Source organism: Eulemur rufifrons, chromosome 23 (genome assembly GCF_041146395.1).
Source record: "Eulemur rufifrons isolate Redbay chromosome 23, OSU_ERuf_1, whole genome shotgun sequence".
Classification (NCBI taxonomy): Eukaryota; Metazoa; Chordata; class Mammalia; order Primates; family Lemuridae; genus Eulemur; species Eulemur rufifrons.
Window position 1 is genome coordinate 28,244,281 of NC_091005.1, and position 24,097 is coordinate 28,268,377.

At 35.6% G+C, this 24,097-nt stretch overlaps 1 protein-coding gene across 5 annotated transcripts in view; it reads right to left on the minus strand.

Annotated features, from left to right (window-relative positions):
* The window catches only part of CYLD (CYLD lysine 63 deubiquitinase), a 64,351-nt gene extending 40,815 nt beyond the window's left edge, over window positions 1–23,536 (minus strand). For 4 of the 5 annotated variants that reach the window (XM_069497752.1, XM_069497750.1, XM_069497751.1 and 1 more), the window contains exons 1-3: window positions 16,041–16,595; window positions 14,566–14,868; window positions 12,179–12,284 (exon numbers count right to left, since the gene is read on the minus strand). In XM_069497752.1, the coding sequence (XP_069353853.1) occupies window positions 12,179–12,284; window positions 14,566–14,868; window positions 16,041–16,544 (913 nt within the window). In that variant the 5' untranslated portion in view covers window positions 16,545–16,595. Of the gene's footprint in view, window positions 1–12,178; window positions 12,285–14,565; window positions 14,869–16,040; window positions 16,596–22,808; window positions 22,887–23,512 lie in introns of those variants that run through there. The other variant, XM_069497754.1, reaches the window with a different exon arrangement.
* Window positions 23,537–24,097: the final 561 nt, after the last annotated feature.

Sequence of the window (24,097 nt, forward strand, 5' to 3'; positions counted from 1 at the left end):
AATAGGGAGGCCCGAGGAGAGGGAGAGACACAAGGGAAAATCTGGTCAGTGGAGCAGTCAACACAGATACATTTACTGATTAAGTTCGCTGCCTTATATGGGTACAGTCTAGGGTGCCCCAGAACAATTACAAAAGTAACATCAAAGATCACTGAGCACACATCACCATAACAAATATAATAATAATGAAAAAGTTTGAAATATTGTGAGAACTACCAAAATCTGGCACAGAGACATGAAGTGAGCATATATTGTTGGAAAAATGGCATTGATATACTTGCTCGATGCAAGGTTGCTACAAACCTTCAATTTGTAAAAAATGCAATATCCGCAAAGCACAATAAAGCAAAGCAAAATAAAATGAAGTATGCCTGTATTTGATTTGATGGAACAAGTAAAATTACATTTTCCGTGTGATTTTGGAAAAACAACATTAGCACAGAATTGGTTACACTTGCAAGTGTCACTTGAAGGTGTAATAATGAAAGAAAATTTATTTTATAAGGGATTCCCCTTAGCCATCCAGCACATTAATGTTATAAAATTAGCATAACTCCCAGAATTTGCTTAAGAAGATGTCTCACTCTCAGCTCTACTGATAATTTGGACCAGAAAATTCTTCGTTATGCAGGCTTCATTATGTAGGATGTTTAGCACCATCTCTGGCCTCTACTCACTAGATGCCAATAGCACCCCCACCTCAGATATAACAATCAAAAATGTCTCCAGATACTGCCAAATGTCCCCTGGGGACAAAATCATCTCAGGTTGAGAACTACTGGCTTAGACCTAAAAGGATCTTCTTATGAAAGTTTTGTACTAACGCTAAAAAAATTAAAAAGGAAAGAAAAAGAAAAGAAAGACAAAAACCTGAAAAGTTCAGTAGTTATACAGTAAAAAAAAAAAAAAATGCCATATTTCAAACAATAAAAACTTTAAAAATAAAATATAATCATAAATGCCGCCATATGTCCCTAGGGAAATCCTTCCTTTTTCTTGAATAAGTGTCTCTAGATTCTAAGATATATATTTAAAAAGTTCCTACCAGACCATTTCTCCTATAGAAAATAGATATAAACTTTGACAAAATACAAAAATCAACCATCAGCAGTCACTGAAGGGGAGAAAAAAAACAGACAAATTATGAAGAGACTCAAAATATGGAAGAAGGGAATAGCAAAAAGATATCTAAAATTGTTCAACATACCAAAAAAAAAAAAAAAAAAAAACCATCCCATCTTCAAAAGAAAAAAATCCAACAATGAATACCAATCTATAGATAATTCAGATGTTGGAATTAACAAACAAGAATTTTAAAGCAGGCAGGGCATGGTGGCTCACGCCTGTAATCCTAGCACTCTGGGAGGCCGAGGCGGGAGGATTGCTCGAGGTCAGGAGTTCAAGACCAGCCTGAGCAAGAGCGAGACCCCGTCTCTACAAAAAATAGAAAGAAATGATTTGGACAGCTAAAAAAAAAACATATATATATATATAAAATTAGCTGGGCATGGTGGCGCATGCCTATAGTCCCAGCTACCCGGGAGGCTGAGGCAGGAGGATTGCTTGAGCCCAGGAGTTTAAGGTTGCTGTGAGCTAGGCTGACACCATGGCACTCTAGCCTGGGCAACAGAGTGAGATTCAGTCTCAAAAAAAAAAAAAAAAATTTAAAGCAGCAATTATAACTATGCTCAAGAAGGTAATGGAAATATGATCACAGTGAAGAAAGGAAATCTCATCAGAGAAATAAAAACTATTTAAACAAACAAAAGTTTTTTAAAAACTTTGAAAACTTAAAAATACAATATCTGAAAAAATAATTCATTTGGATGGGCTACACAACACAACGGGGCTAAAGTAAGGAAAAGTCAGTAAAATTGAACATAGAACAATATAAATATCTGAAGAACAGAGAGAAAAATGTTTAAAAATGTAACAAAGCCTCAAGGACCTAAGGGACAATATCAAAATGCTAACACATATCTACTTGAAATCACAAAATGAGAGAAGATTGAATAAGAATAGAAAAAGCATTTGAAGATATAATGGTTAAAATTTTTCCAACTTTGTTTAAAGATATAAATTTATAAATCTAATAAGTTTAGTAAACTTTCAGCATGATAACTATGAAGAAAAACATGCTAGGCACATCATAGTGAAACTACTGTAAACAGATGATAAAGAAAAAATGTTCAACACACCCAGAGAGAAACAACATATTACATTACACAGAGGGTAAGAATGATTCAATTTCTGCTGACTTCCTATCAGAAACTACGGAAGCCAGAAGGTAGTAGAAAACCATCTTTAAAGCTGAAAGAAAAAAAATTGCCAACTCAGAATTCAATATGCACTCGAAATATCCTTCCAACATGAAGGCAAAATAAAGGTATTTTCATTTACAAAATTAAGAGAAATTCATTTCTATTAATAGAAGACCTACACTTTAAGAAAGGCTAAAAGAAGTTCTTCAGGATGAAAGGAAATAACAGGTGGATGCTTTTAATTAAAAAAAAAAGTATGACTATTTCAGCAAAAAATGTAACATTGTCATGTAGGTTTTTAAAGTACACATATGTAAGGTACAATAATTAATAACAAAGAATAGAGAAGAGGTACAAGGACCTTCGGTTGAAAAAGTTTCTACATTTTATATGAAGTTGTACAATATTAACCATAATTAGACTGAAACATTAAAGATATATATTGTTATCCTTGGAAAAACTATTAGAAACAATAGTACAATAAAATATAACTTAAAAGCCAAAAGATTAATTACAATATAATATATCAAATTTTTCAAATAACCTACAAATAAGCCAAATGAGGAGTATATGAGGAATGGAAAGCACATGGACAAAGAAAAAACAATAAAAGGAAAGTTCTAAATCCTATAATGCCAATAATTACATTAAATGACAAAGTAATTAAGGTAGAGATAATCAGAATAAAAAATTATATGCTGTCTAAAAAAAACCAAGTGGGATAGAGAGGGGAAATAGAATGAGGAGCATGGGGAGAACACATCAATACAAAAACACACACTGGGGGGTAGGACAGAAAAAGTAAGACAACTAGAATAGACATAGATAGTAGAAAGATATCTAAGCATCAGTAATAATAAATATAAATAGATTTAAATCTTCATTTAAAATACAATCATGGCCGGGCGCGGTGGCTCACGCCTGTAATCCTAGCACTCTGGGAGGCCGAGGTGGGCGGATAGTTTGAGCTCAGGAGTTCGAGACCAGCCTGAGCAAGAGCGAGACCCCATCTCTACTAAAAATAGAAAGAAATTATATGGACAGCTAAGAATATATATAGAAAAAATTAGCCGGGCATGGTGGTGCATGCCTGTAGTCCCAGCTACTCGGGAGGCTGAGGCAGGAGGATCGCTTGAGCCCAGGAGTTTGAGGTTGCTGTGAGCTAGGCTGACGCCACGGCACTCACTCTAGCCTGGGCAACAGAGTGAGACTCTGTCTCAAAAAAAAAAATAAATAAATAAAAAAATAAAATAAAATAAAATAAAATACAATCATTTTCAGACTAACTTAAAAAAAGAATGCCAGCTATATGCTATTATGAACCATACCTAAAAACCATAGATGATGAAAAAGAGGTACACCTGTAAAATCCTAACCAAAAGAAAACCTATCATATCACACAAAACAGAATTTAAGGAAGAAAGAATTACTAGAGATGAAGATGGTCACTACATGATGATAAACAGTTCAAATCATCTGGAAGATACAATTCCAAATTCTAGGTACCGAATAAATCTAAACTTGCATGCAGCAAATAAGCTTCAAAATTAAAGCAAACATTTATGAAATTAAGATTAAATCCACCAGCATACTGCAAAGTTTTAACATACCTCATTCAGCAACTCACAAATCTAGCAGTTAGAAAATCAGTAATCACGTATAGAATTTGAACAGCATAATAAATGAACTTGCCTAAGCAACATATATAAAATATGCATGCAATGCATGCAACTACAATTAGGGAAAACACATTCAAGTACACATGGAAAATTTCTAAAAACTGAACACTGTACAAAGCCATACAGCTAGTCTCAACAAATTTCAAAGGATTGGTATCATATTCTCTGACCATAATGCAATTAAGTAAAAAATTAGTGATGACAAGAACAAAAAAAGTTAAAAACATATCTTAAAATAGCTTATGAGTTAAGCAAAACAACCATGAAAGAAATTAGAAAATACTTCAAATTTAATAATAACAAAATAACTATATATCAAATGTTGTGGAATGCAACTAGGTGGGTATGTAGAGAAAATCTATGGCCTTAGATGCTTTTCATTAGAAAAAAGACTAAAAATTAATCAGCTAAGCATCCAAACTTAAGGAGTTAGAAAAAAACAGAATACCCAAAAAGTCAAAGGAAAAAGGTATTAAGAAAATAGAAATTAATGAAATAGGAAACAAATATATCTAGAAAGGCTTAAGAGAGCCAACAGTTCTTTCAAAAAATGAAAGTGAGAAACTTCTAGTAAGACTGATGAAGAAAATATAGAGGGTACAAATAATTAATATTTTGTATGAAAATAGGAACATAATGTTTACTCTCAGAAACAGCTGAGAGTAAACAGAAAATAAGAGGATTTTATGACCAATGTTAGCCAAAAACTTTGAAAACATAAATTAAATGGATAAAATAAAGCTTACAAAAGGCACTCAAAAAGAAATAGAACATTAAAGGACATTTAATCAGTAGTTAAAAATTTCCACAAACAGAAGGTTTACAAAATATTTGAGGAACAATAATTCCAATCTTACATAAACTCTTTGAAAGAACAAAATAAAGAAATTTTTCCCATGCACTTTATGAGGCAAGCATGACTCTGATTCCAAAACTAGACAAAGACAGCTAAGATGGAAAAATTATAGGCTAATATCTCTTACGAACACAGATTTTTTTTAAAAACATGCAAATACTAGCAATGTATGAATCATGATGAAGTTAATTTATATCAGGAATGCAAGGTTCATTTAATATTAGAAAATTAGCAGATTAAAAGAAACATAGGATTATCTCAATAAAGTTTGATAAAATTCAACATTTATGATAAAACTGTTAGAAACCTAGAAATAGTAGATAACTTCCTCTAACCTGATAAATGACAGCTACCACCATAAGATCATATTATAAATGTAATACTTAGTGAAATGTTGAAAGCATTCCCTTTAAGATCAGAAACAAGATCAAAATGCCTACTATCACTACCTCTATTCAATATTGTATTTAGAGGTTCTAGTTAGGACAGTAAGAAACCAGTTTTTAAAACATAAAAGATATAAAGATTAGAAAAAAAGAGGCAAAATTATTATTATTTGCAAATAATAATGACCAATTACTAAAAAAGTAAACCATTGTGAATACGAGATTTTAACAAGAATGTTTATAACAAAATCAGCACACCAAAGTCAATTGAGATACCACTTCACTCCTACTAAGATGGCTAGAATCAGAAAGTCAGATAATAGCAAGTGTTGGCACGGACATGAAGAAATCAAAACCCCTATACACTGCTCGTGGGGATGTAAAATGGTACAACCACTTTGGAAAACAGTCTAGCAGTTCCACAAATGATTAAACATGGAGCTATCAGACCACCTAGCAATTCCACTCCTAGATATACACCCAAGAGAAACTAAAGCTATGTCTACACAAAAAACTTGTACATAAATGTTTATAGCAGATTTATTCATTTTAGCCAAAAGGTGAAAACAACCCAAATGTCTATCCACTGATGAATAAACAAAATGTGGCATATCCACACAATGGAGTATTATTTAAGCATAGAAAGAAATGCAGTACTGATACATGCTACAACATGGATGAAACTTGAAAAAACATTATGTTAAGTGAAAAAAGTCAGTCACAAAAGACCACATATAATGTGAATCCATTTAAATGAAAAGTCAGAAAAGGCAAACAGAGAGACAGAAAGTAGATTAGCAACTGCTTGGGACTAATGAGGATAAACGGTCAGGGGAGTGATAGCTAAAGCGTACAGGGTTTCTTTTGGAAATGAGGAAAATGTTCTAATATTATATCAATGATTACACATAGCTGTAAATATACTAAAATACACTATATTGTACACTCTAAACGAGTGAATTGTAAAGTAGGTGAATTAGATCTCAATAAAGTGTTTTTCTTAAAAAAAAAAAGTCAACTGTCTTAATAAAAATGTCAATTCTCCTCAAATTGTTCCACAGATTAACTGCAATTCCAATCAAAATCCTAAAATCTCCTATAATTTTAGGCTGAAGGGAGGGAGGAATAGGGGCTTATTTCTTGAGTATATAGAGTTTCTGTCTGGGATGATAAAAAAAAGGTCTGGAAATAGACAGTGGTGATGACTGCACAACATTGTAAACCTCCTATAATATTTGAGAAGCTGATGGTTAAAATTTATAATGAAGACCAAGGGCCAACAATAGCCAACACACTCATGAAGATAAGAACGAAAGGAAATGTACTCTCACAGCTATCAAGACTTCTAAAGCTATGGATAGGCCTTAGTGTACGGAAAGAACAGAGCCCAGTAACAGATACATACAAATCTATCAGGAAACTTGATTTATAAATAGCAAGCCTGGCTGATCAAATTAGGTATCTATACCCCTCTCTCATATCGTGCACAAAATCAAATCTGGGGGATAACACACTTAAATAGAAAATAACTCTTTAGAAGACAATGTAGAGCAATCAGAAGATTAGAAAATTGGAAGAGTAATGAGAAAGAATTAGTGTTACTAATATTAAAACATATTATAAAGAATCCTTAAAAACAATGTGATACTGAAGCATGGTAGACAGAATAGAAAGTACAGAAACATACCAAAGTACATAAAGGAATTTAGTGTGGTAAAAGTGGCACCTCAAACCAGTAGAGAAAAGATAGACTTTTTAGTAAATGATATTGGTACAACTAAACTGGATATATATTTCACATCATAAACCACACAAAATAAAAGTGGATCAAAGACATATCTGTAAAAACTAAAACCACAAGAGTACTACAAGAAAACGGGGGAAAATTCCTTTATAACCTGAGAGTGACTCGAAATCCTGAAGCTATTAAATCAAAACTGATAAATTCAATTGAATAATTTAAGAAATCCTTCATGGCAAAAAATATCAAAAACAAAGTCAAGATATATTATGCTAAGTGAAATACACCAGATATAAAGGACAAAAACTGTATGATTCCATTAGTATGAGATACATAGAGTAGGTAAATTCATGAAGACAGAAAGTAGAGAACAGAGGTTACCAGAGTCTGGAAGGGGGAGAAATAGGGAGTTATTTCTTAATGAGTATAGAGTTTCTGTTTGGGATGACGGAAAAGGTCTGGAAACAACAGGGATGGCTGTACAACATTGCAAATGCACTTAATGCCATTTGGTTGTACACTTAAAAATGGCTAAAATGATAAACCTTGTTATGTATATTTTACCACAATAAAAACAAATGAGGGTGACCAGATAAACAAACAATAAAAAAAGAAGACAAATGACAAATGGGAGTGAAGGTGTGGGTAACATTTGCACCTCACATCACAAAAGAGTTTACCTCCCTAATACATAAAAAAGAAATTGGTGAGAAAAAAAGACCAATAACCTAACCCAATTTAAAAATAAACAACAGATGTGATTGAACAGTTCAGAGAAAAAGAGAAATTGTCCATCATCATATGAAAAGATATTCAACATCGCTCATCAGAGAAATGAAAACTAAAACTGTACTGAAATATATTTTTCATCAGATTGGGGGAAAAAATTAACAACATACTCTCATGAGAAAGCTATAAGAAAAGTTACCCTTTTATACTGCTGGTAGGAACACAAATTGTTATATCCACCACCGAAGGCAATCAGCAATATCTAGAACAATAGGAATGCACGCACCCTTTCATCAAACAACCTCACTTCTAGGAATTTATCCTACAGACATGCTAACACATGTGCGAAATATATATGTACAAGGTTATTGCAGCATTGTAGCAAATGGTAAAAAGTCATGAACAATCCAAATATCCATCAATAGGAAACTGGTTAAATAAATTATGGATTTTTTTCCATACAATGGAAAATTACATGCTATAAAAAACAAGAACTTCTCTATTGGGATGTACAAAGAGCTCCAAGATACAAAGTTAAGAGCATAAAGCAAAAAGCAGAATAGGGTATATAGTATGCTTTTGTATTGAAAAGGAAGGAGAAATAAGAATATATATTTATATTGTATAAAGAAATACTGGAAAGATATATAAGAAACTAATAAAAACTGTTGCCAGTAGGAAGCAAGGGATGGAGTAAGCAGACAATTGCAGTGGAGAGGATAAAAATGGAAACAAGATATTTTACTGTACTTTTTTCTATGTTGACTTGAGATATGTGAATGGATTTCTTATTAAAATTGTCTTAACTTGATAGGGGTTTCTAATTCAAGGGTATATGTATTAGTCAAAACTCAAAAAATATGATGCACATTTCATTACATGTATGACTTTTATCTCAAATGAAAAAAGAAAACCCTAAATACTTGTCTCTAGTTAATTACAAGCATGCTGAAGTATTCAGGAGGAAGTGTACTTAATCTGTAATGCAGACAGAACATAAGATAAATTACTAGTGAATAGAGAGCTGGAGAGACATATGACAAAGTAACTACAGTGAAATGTTCACTGCAGGATCTAGAAGGTAGCTACAGGGACGCTCAACATAAAATCCTCTCATCTGTATGTTTGAAATTTCAGAATAAAATATTTTCTAAATTTTTATTAAAATTTTAAAAATAGAGAACTCATGAATCAATAGACAACTCAGAAAAATAGGCAAAAAAACACAAACAGGTGTTTAATAGAAGACACCAATGTTCCATAAACATATGAAAAGCTGCTCAACCCTACTTGTAGTCAGGGAACTACAAATTTCAAAAGCACCTTGAGATACCATTACTCAGCTGTCAAGACTGGCAAACATTGTAATCACCACCAAATGTTGAAGAGGAGGTGGAAATAACCCAAAACCCAAATGTCCACTAACATTAGAATGGGTCACTAAATCGTGAGATAGTCACACAATGAAATATACTATGAAGCAGTGAGGGTGAAATGAACTAATAATCCCCTTACCCACAGAAAAGAATCTCAAAATACATTTAAGTAAATGATGCAAGTAATTTAAAAAGTATGATTCTAATATTAAGTTCAAAAATAGGCTAAACAATTTAGGCATAGAGATATGATAAAACTATAAAGAAAAGCAAGGAAATAATTTATGAAAAAAAAAAAACAGAATAGTGGTTATCCCTTGGAGGAGATTGCAATTATAATGAAGAAAAGGTACACAAGTGGTTTCTAAGGTATTTATAATGTTCTCTTTCTTAACCTGGATGGCAAGGTACATTAGTGTTCATTATTATTAATATGTTTTTATACACTCTTTTGTGAATATATTTCACAAGTTTCTTAAATATGAAAAATTTCAGCACCATTATCCATTTTCAAGGATTAAAGAAGCATTCTTATCATTGATGTAAACATTCAAATGAAATTGTTTAATAGATATCTCAACCTTAACATGATCCAAAATCCTGATTTCCAACCCCTGTTCCCTCATCCCCTTTCCCCCCGCCACACACATGTTCTTCCTGTTGTCTTTCCCCCCTCAGTAAATGGCCTTTACAGCCTTCCAGCTGCTCAGTCCAAACCCTGGAGTCATCTGTGCTTCCTCTCTCTCTCTCTCTCTCTCTCTCTCTCTCAAACCCCACACCCAAACCATCTGCGAATTGTATTAGCACTCTTTCAATCCATTCACTTCTCACCTACTGCTTCGTACCACCCCAATCCAAGTCACCATCCTGTCTCACGTGGGTAAGTCCAACAGTCTCCTTCCTGGTCTCTGTTTCTGTCCTGTCTGCTTTATTCTTAACAGGCAGCCAGAATGATCATTTTAAAATGTAAATTAGGGCAAGTTGTCCTTTGTTCCAAACCCACCTATAGCTCCCTGCGTCTGCTCACAGTGAAAGCTAAGAATCCACACAACAGCTCCTGCTACACCCTAACACTCTCTCCCTCACAGTGAACTCCGGACACTGCTCAACCTGGCCAGGCTGGCTGCGGCCCTGGGCCCTCCCTTGGGATCCATGTGCTCACTTCCAAACTTCCTTCATGTCAAAAGCGCAAATGTCACATTAGAGAGGTTCACTGGAACTACCCTACATGACATTGAAAAATCCCATCCTATAACCCGGCACTCCCTTCCCCCCTCACCCTGTAGATCATTCTCCATCTTAGCACCATCTAATTGACCATATACTTTATTTATTTACTGTCTTCCTCCACTCACTAGAATGAAAGCGTCACAGGACAACAATTTTTACCTGTTTTGCTTCCTACTATATCCTCAACATCTGAAAGAAGCCAAGCCTAATTAAGGGCTTAATAATATATGAATTAAGGAATAACCTTTATAAAACTGTTTTTTAAATAAGCATTTATTATAATAAAAAGTATTTCAATTCATAAAATGATAAATTGTGTTATCACTATAAACAGACATGAAAGAATAAATTAAACATCACTAAATAAAATATCAAGCACATGTAAACTTTTCCCTGAATGTAAACCCTTTGTTTCCAAAGGCAAGCAAAAAAATAGTAGGAATCTAATTTGCAATAAATTAAAAACTGATTTTTAAAGAAATCAAGAAAAGCAAAATATGTCACACTTTTACAAAGCAAAATTGAAATAAAGCTATTGCTTGAATCCTATACCTCAACAACTAAAGTAATGTACTCTTGCTATAAAGCTAAAAGCAAAAGTAGAAAGCATGTCCTAACTCCTAAAAACAAGCATTTATTATTTGCCACGCCAACAGGGAAACAGGAAGGGCAAACAGTGCAGACTAGAAGGAACACTAGGTTAGCCCCTTCATTCTTATAAAAAAAGAAACTGAGGAACTGGAATAACCTGTGGGAAACTTAAAAAAAAACAAAAACAAAAAAACTCTGTATCAAATTTAGCAACAATGGAAAAATACTAGAAGCAAAAAAATAATTTACTTTGCCTGTTCAATTGTGATCTTGCTATGGCAAAATTCAGCTTTTATAGAACTAGAGACAAAATATATCTCCATGGAAACAATATTCCCAAGCATACATGTGAGACTGAGAAGTATGGTTTTCTATGCAGGTCTTCACATCCTAAATATACATATAGGATGTGGGGTAGGGAGGTACTGAGAAGAGCACAGCTTTGTGATCAGGTCTGGATTTGATTCTGGCTCTACCAAAATTCACTTGGATCTTAGGCAATTTTTGTCCTATCTGAACCCCAGTTTTTTAATCAGCAAAATGGGGATCATTAAGACCTACCTTATAAGTTTGTCAAGCATGTAAGAAAGTATAAGTCACTTAATTCGGACCTGTTACATTCCTGGCTACAGCTGACCTGCAGGCCTTCTGACATTTTAACCACAGTTGCATAAAGCTCAATAAGAACCACCATCTTCTGATTGCCTCTGTTAGCTTTACAGCACTAGCCTATCACTGAGAATTCTACTAACAGCAGAGAGATGGAACTGTTAATGTTGCTATCAACAGGAACTTGTCAATTACCTGACAGCAGCCATTAGGTGCTACTTGTTGGAGGCAAAATAAAAGATAGCTTGAGATTTTAAGATGTAAAATTGACTAGAGTTGTGATCCCTGATCAATTATACCTTCTCAAAACTAGAAAAGATCTAGTAGGGTCATTCAGCAAGAATCCTTTCCACAGTAGATTAGATGACCAATTTCTGCTTAAAGGATTCTAGTTTAAACCAAACTCTCATTCAAACAGGTAGAAGGTTATTACATCCTCTGACCCTTCTAATTATCAGAAAAGGCTTTTTTCCCCCTTAAATGGATAGATGATGAAAAAGTGAATGCTACTGTATAAATGTCATCCTACACTCACATACTTCTGGAAATAAAAATCTTCACTGTTTTCATTTGGGGGCAGGAAACAATATTCTCTTTAATAATAATTCCTTAAAAAAAAAGTTCCAAAAATGCATATTGAAACTTATATTTACATCTTCATAACAAAACACATTTTAGAAAGTCTTCCTTATAAATATACAAAACATAAAGAAAACATACCTGGGATAATATCATTGATGTGCAACAGAATTGTATTTTCAACACTTGCAAAACTACAAAGCTGTACTCCATCAAATCTTCCATCCCAGTTGCCAATAGGGTTATCCTAGAAATTAAATAACAGAATAAACTTTAAAACTCCCCCCCAATAAAATGTAAATATGAAAGTCTGTATTTTCCCTAAGAGAATCCTCCAAAATGTTTTACACTGAAAAATTTTAACCATTTTGCCTAAAAGAAAGAATATATTAGGAATAATTGTCATAGTAATGAGGCTTTGTTTTTTTGTTCATTTGTTTTTGGAAAAACGAGATCCAAGAATAATCAAGTTATAGTAAACCCACAGATGGGCAAGGAATCAAATGTTCTTCATACTTTACTAGTCTATGTAATAACACTCATATGAGGTTTAAAGAGACATCATTTTGCATAGGAAGGTTTATTAATAATACATTATTTCACCGAGAAACCTGCCTCTAATTAGCCCTACCTTGCTCTGATCACTCCTTTTTATTCCCCGAGCACTTAAATAGTCAATTTAAACTTCTGTAGGCCTTTCTGTACATAGAAAGTCTGTTTTTTAATTGTTCTTTTCTTATTTTATGGGTACGCAAGAATTTCCTCCAAAGTGGAGATGTTTATATTTAATTATTTTATATTCCAATGTAGCAACAACTAGTACGGTGCTGTTCATGGAGTTAGATTAATAGATGGGCCAGTCAAGCAACTGCCCTGAGCACCAATGTATTATGGCATGCTAAAATGTCCCTGGCAACAGAAGGAGATGGAGAAAAATGTATTTGTTAGAACTTTCTTCTCAAGGAGCATACCAGAAGTGTTTGGAACGAATGCTCGCACAGAACAACCGGCGGATGGGCAGAGGCAGGGGAAGAAGCCGCAGGGCAAACCTCTTGGCAGCTTGACCCAGGCAAACAAGATGACCCCTAGACCACCCTCTGAAACGGGTAAAGCCCAAACAGCTTTTGCCACGTTTGGGGTCCCAAGCCAAATAACCTAAAGCAAAGGGACATGATCTCCAATAACCAGTGGCTCCACCCAGGCCACAACTTCTCCTCTAAAGAGTGAATTAACATTTAAAGAATATTGGTTCAAAGGGGTGCTTTATGGTTAGCTATCTTGAGGGACCCAAGTTTTACCCTGGCCCCAACTTTTCACATAATATGAGTTCAGTGAAGGCTTGTTTAGTAACTAACGAGTATCAAATAGAATTTCCTACTAACAGAATTTCTGAGCACAGGGTAACAGAAATTTATGCTAGAACAGTCATCATTCATACCCTACCAACCAAGTGGCAAACCTGAATAGATAAAAATGACAACTAAAAACATCTCCATCATCAATACAAATGACTATTACTCACATCCTCTCCTAACTCATTCAGTAATTTTGTGTTCTAGTGTTCAATAATTCTGCATGAATTTCTTCTTTATATCTAACGAATTCTTGCCCATATTGTCAATCTACAATAAAAATGTTCTTAGCCTTTTTCTTCTCATTCTCTTAATGCCACAGGTATAACTCAACCTGCCATATTGGAGTGTACCCATTATTACAAGTATACAGTTACATAAAAAATGAGTGACACAAACCAAAGGACAAATATTGTATGATTCCACTAGATGAGGAACATAGAACAGGCAAATTCAGAGAGACAGGAAGTTGAAAGTGTGGTTAACAGGTTGGGAAGAGCGGGCAGTGATTGTTTACTAGGTACAGAGTTTCAGCTTGGGATAATGAAAAAGTTCTGGAAATGGATAGTGGTGATGGTACAACAATATGAATATACTTAATACTACTCAACTGTATACTTAAAAACAGTTAAAATGGTAAATTTTATGTTACGTATATTTTACCACAATAAAGGTTTTTTAAATGAGTGATATCCTATGAGAATATCCCAATTGTTTTATTCCTCAAAAGCAATGTGGTTTTCCTTTACACAGGCATTTTCTGTAAACGGTTTTTATACTACTCATTTAAATCAGATCAGCAAATATAATTTTGTAAAATATTACAAAAAGAAAAACAGATTACAAAAAAAGAAAATAAAGAAATATAGAAATAAAGAAAAATAAGATATCACATACTATATTTAGGGGGGGTTGTTTGTTTTGTCTACTGGTCAGCTATAACAAGGCAAATTTAAAGACTGAGAATATTATTCTAGTTTATTCAAACTGGAAAAAGAGTAATTCTAGACTCCTGTCCTATTTCAATGTTCCTTTACCAATAATAAATTAGAACATGTTCTTTAAAGTACTCCAAATTAGTCTATTTTAAATATTCAAAGTGTTCAATTTGTAACTAAATTGGTCATAAAACTAATACATATATTCATAAAGATATTTAATCCAAAATTTTCTTACCATGTCCACACCAACAAAATATCCTAAGCTTTCTTTTCCTGGCAAAACATCACAGAATATAACTGTTCCAGATTCTATTGTTTCTCCAACCTTCAAAGAAACTCTGGAGTTTATTTCCAAAGGGGGAAGTTCAACCTGCATTGTGTCCACTGGGCCTGCATAATCACTTTCCAATCCAGGGTCATCATCTTCTATGATTTCTAGCTTGTCCAATGCAACAAACACTCCACAATCTTCATCACACTGAAAAAGCTGTTTCCCTTGATATACCCCATCAGTGAAACCTTGGCCACGACCTTCTTCCTAGTTTTTAACAGAGAGAAAAAAAATAGATAGATATAGAAAGACCCATGGGAAAGAGGATCCACTCTGGGAATTTCAGGAAAATCACTCTGGAAAAATTCTAAAGGACACATATAAAAAGAAATATAATTATCAGTAGTTGTTGGATTTAGGATTTTTAAAAAATAAGGAAAAAGGTATATCTGATGCTGAAATAAAATAACCTGATAATTTCAAATCATAATTCTATTATGAGAAAGCTGGGCTGGATTCTACATTGTGATTCTAACATTAATTCTGTCATAAAAAGAAAATTTTACTTTAAAAGAACAGTAATGTTAGCTGAATTTATCGATTACTTATATGCCAGCCACTGTGCTAAATCCTCTATCAATGTGCCACAAAAACACTACAAGTTGTGTTCTATGAACACCATTTTAGAGACGAGGAAGCAGATTTAGAGAAGTTAAATAGCTTGATTAAGTAAGCTGACAATCCAGCTAGTAAATGGCTTAACTGGCATTCAAATCCCTAATTGTTTACAATCACTGCTTGAAAAAATTAAATCAAGAAGCAAGCAAGACACGCAATTCTATTTGCAAGAATGTCAAAATGTAATTGACATTTAAGTTCTTGAGAATGAATATTAAGTTTGGAAACATATCACAGAGTTCTTGGGTTTCTTTCCAGTAGAAATAAATTCCAGATGATTTTCACAGATATTATCTGACACAACTATAAGCAAGTTTAAATTGCTGTAACTTATTTTAAAAAATCTTTTATCTCAATTGTCATTACTTACGAGCACACATTAAGAACTGAGAAACCTACGGATGATAATGTCACAAGATAATTAACAGTTTTTGATGTAACTATTTACAACTGACAAGAGTTTATTTCTAATAAGGCAATGTTAAAATTTCTAAGATATAAAAGTCTGCAATAACCATACGATCTACTTGTATGTTCCTACTACAGCATGTAGTTTTTTAAAAGTTTCAAGCATCATCTTTACATCATCTCAATTCATCATTAAAAAGTAAATCCTAAGAATTATGAACATTAAAAGTTACAAAAGACTTCTGGGAAAACTTATTTTATACTTAAAGGGGAAAAATACATATGTGCATACAAATATACACAGAAACACAAAAACATAGACACAGCCCACTAAAATGGTTTATCAAACTTACCAGCAATTCTACTCCAAAGAATATTCCCGACACCGTCCTCTCTGCTAATAAGGGTCCTCTGAAGCGCACAACTCCGGGAAATTTTTCTTCCCCAGATCTCAGCTGTACTTTCACAGGGCAGCCCACGTCTATTTGGAGGCCTTTACTTAGTCTGTTTCTGTTTTTAAACAGACTGAACCTCTCCTCACAATTGGTAATTGCCAAAAGTAACTCTGTGAATTTTTCATTTATTTCTACAACATCCTTTTCATCAACAAAGAGAACTGCATGAGGTTGCTCTAGAATTTTTAATCCAATCTGATTTTTCTTGCCTTTTGTAGAAGCAATCCTCGAATGCCCCACAGAACGATCTTGGATATACTGTCCTATACTCCCCTTTGGTACTTTAAGGAGCTTTTGCGTTTGTTTGTCTGTAACGCTGCATTCTTGAAGAAGCAAATAAAAAATCCGCTCTTCCCAGTAGGGCGAAGTAACTTTTTCTTGGCTCCATAAGCCTGAACTCATTGTGATATTAACTTCAAAATATTAATTCAAAAAAAGGGAACTACTGATAAGTTTGTCGTAAAACCGCAAAAGATAAATTCACTGGCAGTTCCCCAAAGCATGTTTTTAGCAATTTGGTGTCCATGCTGTAAAAAGACAGCAAATCAAAATGCCTGGTGAACAAGCAAAAATAAACTTTAGACTTCATTCTACATGACCTAAAATTAAGGTTAAAGACTTTAAAAAATCTCATTTGACCCATAAAAACACACACAATAGAATAATATCAAAAATATCCAAAAGGGCTAAAAGACATACAGTATATTACTTTCATCTACGATAACTGTGCATAATTAAGGAAATCCTATTGTAAAGTAACTTCAAAGACAGTACAATAATGTTTGTTTCCAAGACACTGAAATTTATAAAATCAGATTCTAGTAAAAATTTTAAAGGTTACCCTTACATACATATTCTGACATTTTTAAACTTTAAAAAGTAGCATTCTTAATGCATCCTGTCTAACTTAAATGGCCAAGCTGCTGTATTTGAGCAAAATACACATAAATCCTATAGTTTATCTAAAAGCTATCATTTTCAACCACATAGTTTAAGTAAAAAGTAACCCATCATATGATGTTGAACATTTTTTATCAATAAAAATATCATAAAATTACATTCTGAAACTTTAACCACAATTCATCTGTATGCTACATTTTAATGGAATTAAAACACCAATGGATGTAACATTTTATCTCTGACTCAATTTCATTTCCTTAATCCTGTACATTTTGTCCTTAGACGGGCAAATGTTAACCACATTAATCATAGCTATCATTGCATTTCTCACAATTGCAAATATAATGATTAAAGATGTTTTAAAAACCAATTTTGTAACATCAAAACTAGGACTATGTAACAAGAAGATATAATTGCATTATAGTATCAAATATAAAGTATTTTTACACCTCAATTTTAACTATGTATATGAGGAAAGAATAGACAAAAGATGACTTATTTTTATGATTTTTTTGGCTTCAAATTTTCATTTAAAATTTTTACAAGAATAATAATCTTTCATAATTAAGTAGCTTCATTCTCAACCCTACTTAAACTGATGGTTAAAAACTACACAGTTTCATTAATTCAAATTGAGACTTCACTTTCTTATTTTAATTATTCTGCTGAAAACAATAGCTCCTATGTGTTTTCTGTCACAAGAATGTGGCTATTTGGTTTCTAAGTACAGTAGTGATTTCATCCTTCTTTCAGATAGAGGTATCCATTTCCATTATTCTGGGTAATGGCTGCAATTGATAGCACTATCATATTTACCTATTTGATTCTTTCAATTAAAATCTAAAAGCTCCTAAAACTAAAGAACCAAATTTTAAGTTTAATCATTTAACTTATTCATGAAACAATCTGGCAAATCTATACACAAAGTAACATTCCTTTTAGAAAACATTGTTAGATAATGAGGTATTCCATAACGGTAAAGTTTTTTACATGTCTGTCCCTCTACAAGCTAAAATGAGACATGTGGGTTACCAAGACAGGCCAAGAGTTTGGCACCCCTTCAAACCAACATTATTGAAATATCTGCAACATTTAGCAATGGCAAAGGCAAAGGTAGCATGATATAGTTATCTTTTTTTTTTTCCTCCTTTTTTTGGTAATGTGTTTGTTTTAATTCCACTTGAGGGCACTGTCTACTTCAACAGCAATGGGATCAATTTATATTTGCCACTTATATAAGGCACCTGTGGAAACCTCTATCTTGGCACCATATAAACAGAACCCCTTACAAGGGATACTCAAGCAGCTACCCAACCCCTCAATTTGGATCTATTCCTTTAAAGTACCAATATGAAATGTTATTTTTGACTAAAATACTTTTAAAATGTCAACATTTGCAACAAGGAAATGGCTTTATTTTTTTTCTGGATCACTGAATTATCATTAGTAATATAAATTATTATGCGTGGCTTTCAATACCCAAGGCTTTTTATTGCATTGTGAAAAGACTTTACATTATGCATCCTGAGCACCTGTGTCTGCCTTCTATAGGTCACCTACAGTTTCTGCTTGCAATCAGCCATTTGCTGTGGTTTCCTGCAGTATGCATTTGACTCCTTTCACAGTCTTGTTGCTTTCCAACTTACTGTTTCTAATCAGTTCTGAGAAGCCAGATGGTGAAATATGTTTGGGTGTTTGAAAAAACAAACAAAGCAACAATAACAAATATACAAAATACATTAATTTTGACAGGGTCTTCAGGAATAAAGTACACATAGGCTTTACTGAATAGACATGGTTTGGTCACTCCCAAACAGTTGAGATAATCAAAAGACAACTTCCAAAAAAGTGAGCTGTTGTTTTGCTTCTTTTTAAAATGTATTTAAATATTTTTTTGGCCAAAATTTTTGTTAAAAAGGTAAAGCAATTCTATTTTGATAAGAAATTCTTTTTAAAATTCCTAAAAATGATATCTTCAAATATTAAAATCAGAAACTTCCTTGAATCTTAATAGTTATGTATATACTAACAAGTCCTACTTTATTGGTTATCTAGCTTAACAATTCATGTCACAATTTAAAATAAAAACCATTAGTACTAATAAAATATTATCCAGACAAAACTCAATTACTATATGCAATGCATTAGGACGTTATATTTTAAACAAATGTGATTACAAAATGGCTTTTTGAAAATCATTTAAGGGAGATGGTCCACAGTAAAAATTGATATAACTAGTTGGTTTATTAAGCAGTTGAGGGCAATAAACAGCAGGTTACAAGTATCATATTTTAAAGTGAACACAAGGAGTGGTAACTTTTTTTTCTAACTTGCATTAGCACAGTGAGAATGAGCTTAGACTCAGTAACAGGATGGGTCATGTCAGACAACTAGAACAGCCAAAGCAAAAGTTATAAAATATTTAAAAAGCATTATCCAAAATAAAAAGGACGTGGCCTTTTCTCTTTTTGAAAGAATACATTAAGAATAGGTTTGAAATGATCATATTAAAAATTAATTGTCTTCATTGCAACTGATAGAGAAAATTGAATGGGTAAGTTTAGGGCTCTAGTCTAGAAATATACCAGATGATAAATTTAATGATCATTAATACTCTCAAAATACCAGTATTACAACAGAAATATGCTAACACATATTTCTCCCCAGTGCAGAAATGACATAATGCCAACATTCTTCTTTCACTGGGATACCACAATAGCTAACATCTTAAGTACCCTAGCCAGTAAAAACTGACTCAAGACAATGGAAGGGAAAGATTTAAATCACATTGTAAATGAGCTCTTTATCAACCAGGAAGATTGGCTTGTTGGTTTGGTATTTTTATGCTCTCAGTACAGCGTTATACACTGAAAAATACAGACAATTTAAGACAAATCATCCCACGTTCACTCTGCTTCTGCCTTTAACAAAGACAACACGAGGAAAGAGAAGCATAGCCAAATTCAAAATCACAGCAGGGCAAGTGGGGGGTCAGTGTGAAGGGAGAAATTTTCATTTCTATTTTCTTACTACATTGCAGGTGGGATCACTTGAGGGTGAATATATCACAAATGACTCATCTAAATACTATCTTCAGGCTGGATAACTGACAGATTATGAATATCCTGATAAGTACTGAATGAAGATTACCAAAGAGTTAAAGCACAATAATATATTTAACCCTAAAACCATGTTGAATGGAAGCCCTTTTTTTTGAGGACACTGAAGATGAGGGAACAGTTCAGGGACACTGAGGTGTTTCTTTTGAGGACACTGAAGATGAGGGAACAGTTCAACACCGAGTTGAAAATATATCTGGTTATCTGAGCTTGTTGATGGTCTGGATTCTGAGTAAAGCGGAATTCAATTGTGTTAAGATAAAGTCATTAAACCAAGATGAGGGTTGGAAGGCACAAATATTTATCAATTTTCCATGGATGCAATGGGAAGAAGATGATCAAGAAATAAGTTTTACATGAAAATATTAAAGAGCAGAATTACCACATTCTAAAAGTCAACATATAGTACAAGTGAACATCATCAGTAGCTACAGAAAATTGACAATGGTTAACTTATCCAGAAGATACAATGTCATTTTGATTCTCAAGTTACCAGGTTATACTGTTCCTAAGAATCTCACAAAGACAGATCTAATTCAAGAACTTTTTATGCCTAAGCTAAGATATCCTGCTTGTTCTAAAAATCACAGGAGCCTATCTCAATCAGAATAAAAATCACCATACTAAGTTCTGCCCCTAACTATAAATGGCAAAGAGGTAGGAAGGTCAGCATAAACACCAAAGAAAGAAGACACAGAGGCCTTTTTCTAAAAGCTTCTAGATAGCTAGAATGATTACCATTTTAAGAAAGAATATCTCTCACTAAAAGAAAAAGTTGTTATATTTCTAAACAGCTAAAGAATAGGAATATAGAGATTCCATGACCAGAAAAGAAACTGAGTCTCTTTTAACGTTCCTCATAGATTAATTTGTGACACAAGTACACGGTCCCTAAAACAAATGGGATTTATAAGGTTAAACAACAAAATCTGGCTCCCACATCTCATGTGCAAATCAGAACAAGGACTACTGTTGTCACAGTAGGGTAAAACCTAGCCCCTCCACTTCCAAACTGTAAACTCCCCAAGGCCTTCACCTTTATATTCCCCCCAGTGCCTAAACCAGGGCCTGACATGGGGGGGGCATTCAACACATGAGAAATGAATGAAGTGATGACAGCGAAAGCCAAAATTCCATTTCCTCACCCTAAGTGATTAAAAGCTTCTTCCAGGTTCTAAAAAGAGAGAGAGAGAAAGAGAAAAAAAAGACACATGAGTTGGGAGTATTTAATGATTTTTGCCTAAAACTTCACTAATTCTCTGGATAAAGGAAGTCAGTCAATTTTTACACCACTTCATTGTTACACATATAAGAAAGGAAAATTTCACAATTACGAAACCAAGTTGTTTTGAGGTTCATTTGAAACTAGCTTTCTAGCACCTCACCACCATGTATGATGCTTATAAATTCTGCACAACCACTGTAAGAAAAAAAAAAAAGGCCGGATGCGATGGCTTACGCCTGTAATCCTAGCACTTTGGGAGGCTGAGGCGGGAGGATCGCTTGAGCTCAGGAGTTCGAGACCAGCCTGGGCAAGAGCAAGACCCTGTCTCTACTAAAAATAGAAAGAAATTATATGGACAACTAAAATATATATAGAAGAAATTAGCCGGGCATGGTGGCGCATGCCTGTAGTCCCAGCTACTCGGGAGGCTGAGACAGGAGGATCGCTTGAGCTCAGGAGTCTGAGGTTGCTGTGAGCGAGGCTGACGCCACGGCACTCACTCTAGCCTGGGCAACAGAGTGAGACTCTGTGTCAAAAAAAAAAAAAAAAAAAAAAAAACACCAACAAATTGAAGAAAATAGTGTGAAAATCAGGAACAAAATATTAACAGTTTGATGAGCAGTATAATTACTTTCTCTCTTCTTGTGTTAAAGACTTTCTTAAATCAAACAAAAACCATAGTTTAGGCATGCCAGACTACAGACATCACTACTGTTTCATGTTTGTTGTTGTTTTATATAACAAGGGCCTTGGCCTTATCAGCTCCTCACAAAAGTTACTACCCAAAGGAAGGCGTCTTTGCAAGGATACCATAAAATTTTGCAGTAGAACATTAGAGAATGTTCTGGGTGTTATCATCATTCAGAGTACATGAACTTCAATAAGAATTTCCAACAAACCATTTTCTCCTAATACTGTTCTAGTTCAAAGCCACCCACTCCCCAGTGGGAAATGGCAGGCTAAATTCTCAGGGCCATTCAATGTACTTGGGGCATGAGGGGGTGTGCAGAAAGCCAACACTTAATGAACACCCTTTCAAGGCCCGGGTTTTCTCTGGGAGCCAATGATTGCAAAATGAACAATCTTATTAAGATCCCAATTACCCCGAATTCAAAAGCAAGGTAGGAATGCTCCTTAGCTGAGGTAAGGATATAACTTTCCAGGGAAAACTGGGGAGAGGAAGGTGGCAGGGACTGGGGGGGAGGGGAGTTGGAAGCCTGCGCAGGCTTGGTGGCTGGAAGATGACAACCACCCTAAAACATGCAAATGCCAAGGGGTGGAATAGAAAAGATGCCAAGTACATGAATAAGCGGGCAGCTGACCCAGCTGTGCACCAAACTCAAGAACACTATCTTCCTTCAAGGTTTCGTGATTTCCCCACTGATGGTTAATATGAAGGAAAAACAAAAAGAAAGAGAATACCTGTCTCAACGGGGCGCACCTTTCAACTAAAGAACTCCATTGTTGTGTAAAACCATCTTCACCCTGGAAAGAGAGAAACTGAAAGAAAAAGCAGAACACGCCATTAACCAGGCCAGAACCCCGACTGCTGTTCCTGGAAGAGAGCCACAGACACCCCCAAACCGAACGATCCATACACCCCACGGCACAGACGTGAGGTATGACAACCCGGGGCTCTCGATGCCAACTGGGGCAGTCGGGAGCCAACCAGTGGCCCGTGCCTCAGTTTCCCCAACTGTAAATGGAGGACCGCACAGGGAGGCTGCGTCCCGCGCTGCTCCCACCCGAAGCCCTCTCTTCTCCCGGGGTCCCGACGGCGGCGACCTGTCTCCCAGGACTCGGGAGCCCTCCCGGGGAAGGCTCAGGGGGGTGGGGAAGTCCGGGGGTGGGGAAGCCCAGGCTGACGTCAGCGGGCTCAGCACACCGCGGGCCTGGCCGGCTCGGGCCGGGACAACTAACGGGCCAGCGCCGAGGGCCCGACGGTCGCCGCGGCTGCTTGAGGCGTCCTGAGGCCGGGGAGGGGCGTTCAAGGGGACCCGGCCGCCCGCAGCTCGCCGCCCGCTCGCTCACTCACCTCAGGAGGCGGGGCGTCGCCCCTACCCCTGCCTCCCTAGTCCCCGTCCAGGGCCGGCCCGGCGCCCCACACCCACCGCCCTAGTATTTACCTCCGACGCGCGGCCCCCGCGCAGCCGAACCTGCTACCTGGGCCCGCCCCCACCTGCCCCGCCTCCGAACAGCCCAGGGGAGAGGGAGGGAGCGGAGGCGGAGGGCAACAGCCGTGCTAACCAATCGCAGCCCAAGCTGGGTTCCTGAGCGCGCTCTGATTGGGCCTTCCTGTGGCAGACCTTCCTCCAATGGCTGCCGGCCCGGCGCCGGCTGAAGGGACTTTCCGCTCTGTCAAGCTCGGTGGAGCCAAAGGGAAAGCGGAGGGGAGGGGCGGAGAACAACGGAATGGGGGCGGGGAGCTCAGGCTGATTGGGCGAAAGACTGTGGGTGCCGCGTCACCATTGGCTGATACTGGAGCCGGGGCGGGGCGCTGTGTTTCTCCCAGCTCCACCTCCCATGCCCGGGTCTGAGCTCTTGCCTCAGCTGTCAAAACAGTAGGCTCCAAGGTTTGGGGCTGGGTGGGGGAGCAGTCCAGAAGAAAGCTGAGAATAGGATTCCAGGATTCCATGAAAGAGCAAAATTTCAGAATCACACCTAAGTTTGAATCTTTTGTGCTTTCATTTAGACGCCGCGTGATCTGGGGA